This window comes from Salmo trutta, chromosome 20 (assembly GCF_901001165.1).
Source record: "Salmo trutta chromosome 20, fSalTru1.1, whole genome shotgun sequence".
NCBI classification, from domain to species: domain Eukaryota; kingdom Metazoa; phylum Chordata; class Actinopteri; order Salmoniformes; family Salmonidae; genus Salmo; species Salmo trutta.
In genome coordinates, this window is record NC_042976.1 from 25899113 (window position 1) to 25908363 (window position 9251).

The 9251-nt window shown below is 44.1% G+C and overlaps 1 protein-coding gene across 3 annotated transcripts in view; it reads left to right on the forward strand.

Moving 5' to 3' along the window:
- Positions 1–7308, forward strand: part of LOC115155778 (centromere protein J) — a 19871-nt gene extending 12563 nt beyond the window's left edge. The window contains exons 8-18 of one of the 3 annotated variants that reach the window (XM_029702721.1): positions 1046–1895; positions 2013–2142; positions 2723–2888; positions 2959–3240; positions 3375–3462; positions 5215–5360; positions 5551–5625; positions 5859–5939; positions 6406–6490; positions 6605–6725; positions 6914–7308. In XM_029702721.1, coding sequence (XP_029558581.1) covers positions 1046–1895; positions 2013–2142; positions 2723–2888; positions 2959–3240; positions 3375–3462; positions 5215–5360; positions 5551–5625; positions 5859–5939; positions 6406–6490; positions 6605–6725; positions 6914–7106 — 2217 coding nt within the window. In that variant the 3' untranslated portion in view covers positions 7107–7308. Of the gene's footprint in view, positions 1–1045; positions 1896–2012; positions 2143–2722; positions 2889–2958; positions 3241–3374; positions 3463–5214; positions 5361–5550; positions 5626–5798; positions 5940–6405; positions 6491–6604; positions 6726–6913 lie in introns of those variants that run through there. The other 2 variants (XM_029702720.1, XR_003868131.1) reach the window with 2 other exon arrangements.
- The last annotated feature ends 1943 nt before the right edge of the window (positions 7309–9251 follow it).

The following is a 9251-nucleotide window of genomic DNA, read 5'->3' on the forward strand; positions in this document are numbered from 1 at the left end:
AACTGTTTTCCTCTGGGGGAAAAATTGTAGGTTGTTGAGGGGAGGGGGGCATTCTACGGCAAAATGAAAGTAAAGGTATGCTAACTGACACCTAAAATATACATTTCCACCTCCAGAATGAGCCCAATAACACATTTGTAAAATTGTTTAATTATTTTAGCATATTAGGCCATGCGTATAGCCTATGCATGGTCCATGTTATCAGGTATGCCATTAGCAATAAACATGTACATGTAGCTCAACAGATGCAGCAAAGTGCAAATAAATAGGCAACCCCATGCTTCAGCCTATCTGCATTTACCCCATTGGGCTAATCATTAGCCAGATCCCAAATGTGATCTTTTAACTAATTATTATCCTATTGATGAATTATATGTCCCAAAAAACATTCATAAACGCAGTGAATATAATGTAGTTATACCTGTTGAGATAACTTGCCACTTGGTGTAATATGTCCCCTGCCTGGGCTTCACATCACCATTTCTCCCCCTTGTTGCCACTACTCTTGCTCAACTAAAAATATTATCTGTCTCACCGGTGTTACATCTAACTCCAGTCTCCCCTATGCACTCACTGCTAATGGTAACATGCTTAACCATGCCACTGCTAAAAACTCTGGGTTTAAAATTGTGCAGTTTCCCCTCTTAGAAAAATGCCAATAAAACTTTTGTTTTCGATTGCAAAAATTGTTGCTGTTTCCCTCCCTATGGCACTTAACATGAATGCGCCACGAGAGGATTATTTATCTCGCATATAACACACAACAAGCCAACTAGATAAAATCAGACACCATAATAGAATACTTTTCTATAAATTGCTTGTTTTGTTTGCAGAGGAAAGGTTAAAAAGTATATATTTTATTTTAAATATGGACTGTTCTAGCATCTTCAAAGTGCGCCTCAGCAGAAATATTTTTTCGCGTGGTGTTAACGATTTTGCCACGCTGCAGCTCCACAGCAAAATAATTGCAGTGGAAACACTGAACCGGCCACTGAGAGTATTTAGGCTACACTGTTGCTTAATACATTTAAATGTAAACCTACAGGTGCTGCAGCTGGACCAGCAACACCACCTTCAGGGCAGCAGGGGGAGCCATCCGCGACGCCTCTCCTCCACGCCCATCAAATCCCCCTCACTGCCTAAAGGGGTTCACAGCCGGGGCACCAGTAGAAGTGGCCAAGGCACAGGGACCAGCTCATCTGAATCACCAGGAGTATCTGCTGTGAGGGCAAAGGGGGTAATGAGGGAAAACGGCAAAGCCACTGATGAGGATGAGGAGGAAGAAGATGAAGTGAGCGACGGCAAACATGAGGAAATCTCTGACATCTTGTTCCGTAGCAGCTCTGAATTCGGGGATCGGGAGGAAGTAGCCCGACCGTCATACCAGACTACAGTTTCCAGCAACCTCTGGGAAAACCTGCTCCCTGCATCCAACCCTCCATACGACAAGAGGTCATATCAGGACACAGAGGGAGGCTCAAGCCAGGCAGAGGAGGGCGGGGAGAGTGACCTTGACGACTCCACCCTTTTGGAGGACAGAGAAGAGAGGGACCACGAGGGTCTGTTGGTGTTTGATGACGATGACACCTGGAACGACCTGGAGGAGGCTGGCAGCATCGTTGAGGACGACAGCAGAACAAGAGGCGCTGCAACAGGAAACCGACACACTCCCACAGCAACAGTGAATGACATTTCACCCTCAGAGAGGACACTGAAGAGAAAGGTGGCTGTGGCCAAAGGGACGGAGCTGGAAAGGATGTCTGTTATCACAGCAGCCAACCAGGAGCCAGATCCTCCTCCCGCTTCCCAGCTCATGGCCAGGCTGTTCCCCTCGCTAAAGCCCAAAACCCAGGCCCCTTCTCCACCAGAACCTATGAAGACTGAGGTCGGATCAGGTGAGACAGTGCATACACTCTTAACTCAATGGAGTACGTCAACAACAGGGCTCTGACTTTTTTCTCTAAAGTTGGTAGCACCAGCATAAAACTATTTTGTTTTGTGTGTGTGGTCAGGCCAGCAGCAGTCCAGGCAGCTGAGGGAGAGGCTGGTGGAGCTGGAGCTGGAGATTGAACGTTTCAGGACAGAGAATGCTGCCTTGGCCAGACTTAGACAGGAGAATGAAAAGAACCAGGAGAAACTCCGGTAACAAGCATTTAGTCTGAACTGGAATGGGCAGGGCTTCCCTCAATAGACGGATTGCCTGACAACCTCACAAAAACAATGCGCGCACATCGCAGAGGCAGAACGCTGTGTGGTTTTATGATTCTGGAAGGTCAGATAGCTAGCAACAACGACAAGAGGCAGCCATGTGGAGAATCGTAGGTGGCTAGTTTCACCTCGTTGCATCTTGTTATTGATACAACGTCTTGTTTTGAGGTTGTTGCACAAACAAATAGCTAGCTAGCTAACCAACTAACAAATGTAACGATGTATTTGAGACAAGTGCTCATTGTGCAAATGTATTTACGTTTTCAATGAACATTTGGAGAGGAAACATTTGGAGTGCTGTTTTTTTGCTCGTGCACATAATTACATTATCTGACCGCCAGTAAAAGTAATCCTGTCCAAATAGGGCTTTAGCCAACCTCGTTTCTTTTCTGCGTTTTGTTGCTAAACAACCCACCCATCTACGGTTCTCTACAAAGCATTGTTACAAAATGTATATTAAATGGTTTCATCTAGGGTATAAAAGTGTTTGACAAACAGATTTTCTCTATTCCAGGAAGGAGTGTGCAGAGTTTGAGCAGCGGAAGGCTGAGGAGCTGGCCAAGTTTGAGGAGTTCAAGAGGGAGGAGATCAAGAAGCTGCAGAAGGAACGCAAGGTGTTTGAGAGGCATGCCTCTGCCGCCAGAGCCATACCAGACAAGAGGGAGCGTGAGGAGATCCAGGTGAGACACTTTCCCCCTTTATTTTGAAGAGGTCTTATAACCGCCATTAACCCTGCCCTGTCGCCCTCAGGCCTTGAAGAAGCAGCTGAGTTTCCTGCAGGAGGAGTTGAAGCGGAGAGAGAGCCGCTGGTCCACCACACATAACCGTCTGCGGCAGCAGATAGACTCCCTGAGCTCAGACAACAGCAACCTGAAAGACGAGGTCCGCACCATGGAGAAACTACGCCTCAGCACATGGAGGAAGATTGGGACAGACAGCGAAAGAGAGAACGACAGGAAGGAGAGAGGGAGGGAGGGACCCAGGCCGTTGGACAGTTACATTGCTCTTGAAGCCAGGTGCCTCAAATTGGCAGTGAGTTTACAGATTCACTACTACCACTTTCTTGTGATTTTCCAGTTTTAGTCTGTTCTGGCGGTAGTTAAATTCTCTGTCCTGTGCCGGACTCAGGATAACAACCCTAACGCAGTGTGTATTTGTTTGTTCAGAGTCCTCCTGACACTGTGAGGAGCAGCCAACCACAGAACAGCATTTCCTCTAAAGGCAGCCCATCAGGACACAGCCCCACCACTCAAGGTACAAGGAAGGTAGCTGCATTATCAGGGATGCAAACTAGTCACCTTTCTGCGAAATTTGCCGTTTTGAATCCAAAATAGGTGACATTCCTGTAGATCCGATGAGAAAAGTTTGTGTGTGGTGGGAGGCTTTGGATGACTACTGGCTGTATGCGAACGAGTGATGCGCGTTTTGAGCAATACTGGCTGTATCCAAGGCTCAGCAAACCTTTCACATAACAGAATGCAGCACGTGACTGAAGAGAGAAAGGACAACCAATTTGCTAGATACAGCATCAGCGCGCGCTCTGGAAAGAGGCAGTTTTCCAGTTAATTTACAGCAGCGCTTCCCCAGAACATTAACGAAGAGGTAGGTGAGAAGCCTGACCATGGAGACAGGTGAGAAGGTGATGAAGCGTACTTAATGAGCTGTAACGAAAACTGCCATTTGGTTTGAGGTGAGGGAGAAAGTGGTGGAACAAGTATTGTTAAGTATCTTGCTTGCTGCATCGAATTATCCGTTATAGCTTGCCAGAGAAATGTTGAGCAACATTAGCCAACTTAACTGATCAAATAATTGAGTTTGGGGTGAAAATTAGCTGGCTAATCAAGTCAGACAACTAACGTTTGCTAGCTAATGTCACAACATCAGATGAGCAAACGTTAGTAACCTAACGTAACCAATTTGCTATAGTGTTAACTGGCAACGTTATACGACTCCAAGCCGTTCCTCAAGTTATAATGCGTTAGTTGCTTACTGGCAATCTGTGAAATGTTAACTAGCTAACGAACTAACTACTGTGAACTATTTTCCCTCTACAGCACACTAAGTTAATTTTCAGAATGACAATTTTCAGAATGACAGAATTAAGTGAAAATGAGGCGTTGATTGTTAAGTGTAGCTAGAGTTGGGCCTGGTTTAAGCTGGATGCCACTATAGAGGTGAAAGAAACACCACACACTTTCCCTCTTATTCAATATAGTGGATAAAAAGGGGTATGCCAGGTGTACTCTGCCTGAAAGAGAAATTATGCCAACAAAGGGTATCATGCTCTGAAGGCACATTGTAGAACAGATGTCCACAGGCAGAAAGTGTACAATGTAATAATGTGCAGTGTAGCCCAAAGATATTGCTTTTGTTGTGTTGAACTTGACAGTAACACTTGTGAGTGAGGGGGGATTATAAAACATTTTTACTCGGTGAATGTTATTTTTGCACACCTGTAGCCTTGCGTGCTTGATCGATGTCGACTATAGTGGCCACTATAATAGAGCAAAAATAGAATGCTTGTTTTCGTTTTATTTCCACTTAAGATATTTTTCTCTCAAGTGCAATATTTAGATGTGTGTGTGTGTGTGGTCACAAGCATTCTGTTATAAAGGCTGTCATGGCTAACAGCAATATTAGTGTATTGTTTTTTTCTCAAGACTTGAGTGTCATTTGCAGTGATGTCTAGGCAACAAATAACATTGGATTGCTTTCCTCACATTTTTTAGCTGTGAGTTACGTTCACATTAACCACTTTTTATTTTACACACAGACTGCTCATGTAGATCATATTCTTTGTTCAATTAGGTAAAACTTGCATTTCCCCCAAGCAGGGATTTTTTTTGCATGTTTCAGTACAAAAAAAAAGTGTTACCTTTTTGGGCCCTCACCAGTTTGCATCCCTGAATATGGACTGATCATGAAATTTACTATGGATTCAACAAAGGGAGGTAAATATTTTGTATTTAGTTATGGGTAGAGGTATTGTTCTACATTGTCTAACAGGCGGTATCAGGGGCATCCTGAAGAAGTCAGGCCCTACACCAGCACCCAGCCCCACTCACAGTTCCAGCTCAGAGGATAGACCAGAATCTTTGACCAGGAGCCACCACCCAGCACAGAGCCACGACCACTCAAACAACCTGTCCCCTGTAAGTTAAATCACTGGAGTCTTTGATTATTTAATGAAAGCGCCTCCATGGCATGGCTCAACACTGCTATACACCCATAGAATTACATATTAGAACTCTATTAGTAATTTAATAGGATCTATGTGTATAGACCACCTTTGTTGAGGTATGCTGCTGTGTCTGAATGTAGACTGTCTGGCTTTACACACAGAGGGCTCGAGGTCTGCAGACTGAAACAGAGGTCCAAGAGCCAGGTCAGGATGTCCTCACCCACGCTGATGGAAAGGTGAGGGGGGACGAGAAGGATTGGGAGGAAATTCTGTGAAAATACTTATGAATTTTGTTTGTCACTCAAAGCCGTTATTTTCTTGCTAATAGATTATATTATTGGATTTATATAGTCATTTTCCAGGAGCTCAAAGTGCTTTCCATTGACTGGGATAAGTGTTATTGTCTTAGATGGAGAGGGTTCTGGCCTGTGGAGGGAGACTCATCATCTTTCCCAATGGGACTAGGAAGGAGGTGTCAGCGGACGGACTGACAGTCAAAGTCACCTTCTTCAACGGGGACATCAAGCAGGTCATGGCTGACCAGAGAGTGGTGAGTCATTGACAGGGTGCTTGTTGCACCCTCGACAACTACTATGATTATTATTATTTGACCATGCTGGTCATTTATGAACATTTTAACATCTTGACCATGTTCTGTTATAATATTCACCCGGCACAGCCAGAAGAGGACTGGCCACCCCTCATAGCCTGGTTCCTCTCTAGGTTTCTTGCTAGGTTTTTGGCCTTTCTAGGGAGTTTTTCCTAGGGAGTTTTTCCTAGCCACCGTGCTTCTTTCACATGCATTGCTTGCTGTTTGGGGTTTTAGGCTGGGTTTCTGTACAGCACTTTGAGATTTCAGCTGATGTAGGAAGGGCTATATAAATAAATTTGATTTGATTTGACAGTGACCCTTCCCTGGTAACACCTTTCATATTCAGTGGTGTTAATGGGATATTAGACTTGCATGAATCCCAGATATATGTGTAAGTGTCTCAACTAATATAGTCCTCTTACAGATCTACTACTATGCGGATGCCCAGACCACTCACACCACCTATCCTGACGGCATCGAGGTTCTGCAGTTCCCCAACAACCAGACTGGTGAGACTCGATTGCATTTATTTGACAGTAATGTTATTTTACTATTAAACTTAAATTATCCCCTCCATCACTGTTCTGCTTTAAACGTGTGTAAGTCCTCATTTCCTTCTGCAGAGAAGCATTTCCCTGATGGCCGTAAGGAGATCACATTCCCTGACCAGACAGTCAAGAACCTCTATCCAGATGGGAGGGAGGAGAGTGTCCTCACTGACGGGACCATCATACAAGTTAACTTGTAAGTCCACAGAGCTCACGCCCCTGTACATATAGCTATACGTTACCTACATACTCTAGCATGCATCTGATCAGATAAAAGCTCTTGATGAGGAGTGCCCAATCTTTGCCTATTTCGTGAAGTCAGTGGTTGTAGGTTTATTTTTTCTGTCTCGTATCTTTTACCACTACTCTCATGTTCTCCTCCAGGGATGGCAGTAAGGAGATCCAGTTCAACACAGGCCAGAAGGAGATCCACACAGCAGACTATAAGAGGAGGGAGTACCCAGATGGCACTTTGAAGACAGTCTATACCGATGGCAGACAGGAGACCCGCTACCCCACCGGACGCCTCAGAGTTAAAGACAAGGATGGTAACATTGTCATGGACAACAGGCCCTAGGATTGTTTACACAATATGAGATATCGCCATGGGAACTTAAGCTGAAGCACAGTTGAAGATTTCTGTTGGGGTAAGAGTTGTTTGACATAGGTTTTTAGTATGTTTGAGTTGAATGTAGTGAGTGACTTGTAAAAAATGTCTAATCCATATTTATTTTTAGTTGATTGTATTGTTTTGGTAAAATAAATGTTTAATCAAATCAGTGAGCACATTCAGGTATTGTTTTAAGAGTAAAACATTGAAGCAGTTTAAAATTAAACTAATACTTCTGTACCCTTCATACAGACAGTATTTCAGATGTAAAATATTTAGAAAAGTGGTCTGCCCTTTTTTTTACACATTCTGCAACAAAAAAACTAAACTTTAAATGTATCACAAAGTACTTCATCTTTTTGGCAGCATAAATCTCAATGCACAACAAACAGGAAACTCCTGTGATGTGGACATGTTCTTCAGAACTCTGGAGAGGTCAAAGGAGAGAGAAGTGAGATGTACTGGATTTCATATGCAGACTACAGAAAGACTTGACATTGTTCAAGCTAGCAAACTGAGCAGTGTTCACATATGTTAAACTTTACTTGAAAAGCACTCCTAAGTGAGTGTCAAACCCACCTTTTGACTTTTGCTGTAGTGTCAGCCAGTCCTTTCTCCACCAGAGGCAGGTAGACCAGAGCTGCATTCTCAAACAGGAACACAGCCAGCTCAGTGGCCTGAGACAACACCATTATCATTAAAACTACACTTGCTTCATTGAGATGATTGGCTGAGATGGCTAACTGCACCAAGATCTCACAATGACCTAATTGGCTGAATGGTATATGGTGAATAACCACAATACATAGACTTCTGCTGCGGCTATAACCCTGGTTGTATATATCACCCTGGTTGTGCAGAGACCACTGCTGTCAGTGTCAGGGCATGCAAATAATCTACTACCATAACTACACAATGTGTCATTGTATCCAGCTTGTTATGATTTACACTGATATGACGGTGGTAACTAAGGCAGATGTTGCTCACGGTAACGGATGCGGTACAGCGGGGTTCATGCTCCACTCTGGCTGGTAGGACAGGCGCTCCTCCAGTTTGAGGCGGGGGTCTCCCCACACACCTTGATGGCCTTACAGGGAAATCTATACAGATGGGCCGGGATCTGACGTAGCCTGATGGAGATGAGACAAGTTGTTACTTTTGCGTATTTGTTTCGTATGTGAAAACTGACTAAAGATTAATTGGAAGGAAATAAAGCCACCCTATTCCTTCCTGTAACTCAAACTTTTGCACGTCAATGGGATTTACTTATGCTCCAATCTCCAGTGAGGATTGGGTCCACGGTGAGGTGTGTGTGTGTGGGCAGTCAACGTGTCTGACCAGAACATTGACCGGGTTGAGACCAGCGAACCCCAACAGCTTGTCTAATATGCGCGTTTGGGTCACTAATGGCTGTAAGATAACCAGTGATGCGTGTTTGGAGTAATGTCTGTATCCAAGGCCTGGGCCCATCCAATCGTTCATGTAACAGAATGCAGCACGCGACTGAAGAGCCAACCATCTTGCTAGTTGCTGCATCAGCGCGTGCTCTGGAAAGAGAGTGGAAAGGCAGTTTGATTTGGTGAATTAGCATACTTGAGCTGTAACCAAAAAACTGACATTTGGAAAGTTTGAGGTGAGGGAGCAAGTGTGGTGGAACAAGAATTGTTATCCTGCTACAGTAGCTGGATCGAATTATCCGTTAGCTAGCCAGAGAAATGTTGAGCAACATTATCAAACTTAGTTTATGGTGTGAAAATTAGCTGTCCAACAAAGTCAGATAGATGGCTAATGTTACATCAGATGAGGTAACGTTATCGAGGAACCAATTAGCTATAGTATTAACTGGTATACGACTCCTTGCCGTTCAAGCTATAAAGTTAATAGTTCGAACTTGCAAACTTTCGGTTACTAGTCCAACGCTCTAACCACTAGGCTACGCTGCGGATCCTTAGCAAGCAATGCCTCTTTCACACAATTCTCATTCTGAAAAGTAACCAGAGTGAAAACATTAGTTCATAACTAAACAAGTTCATTCAGGGATCAAGTGTAGCTGGGCCTGGCTTAAGATGGATGCCAATAGAGGTGAAGGGAACACCACACTTTCCCTCTGTC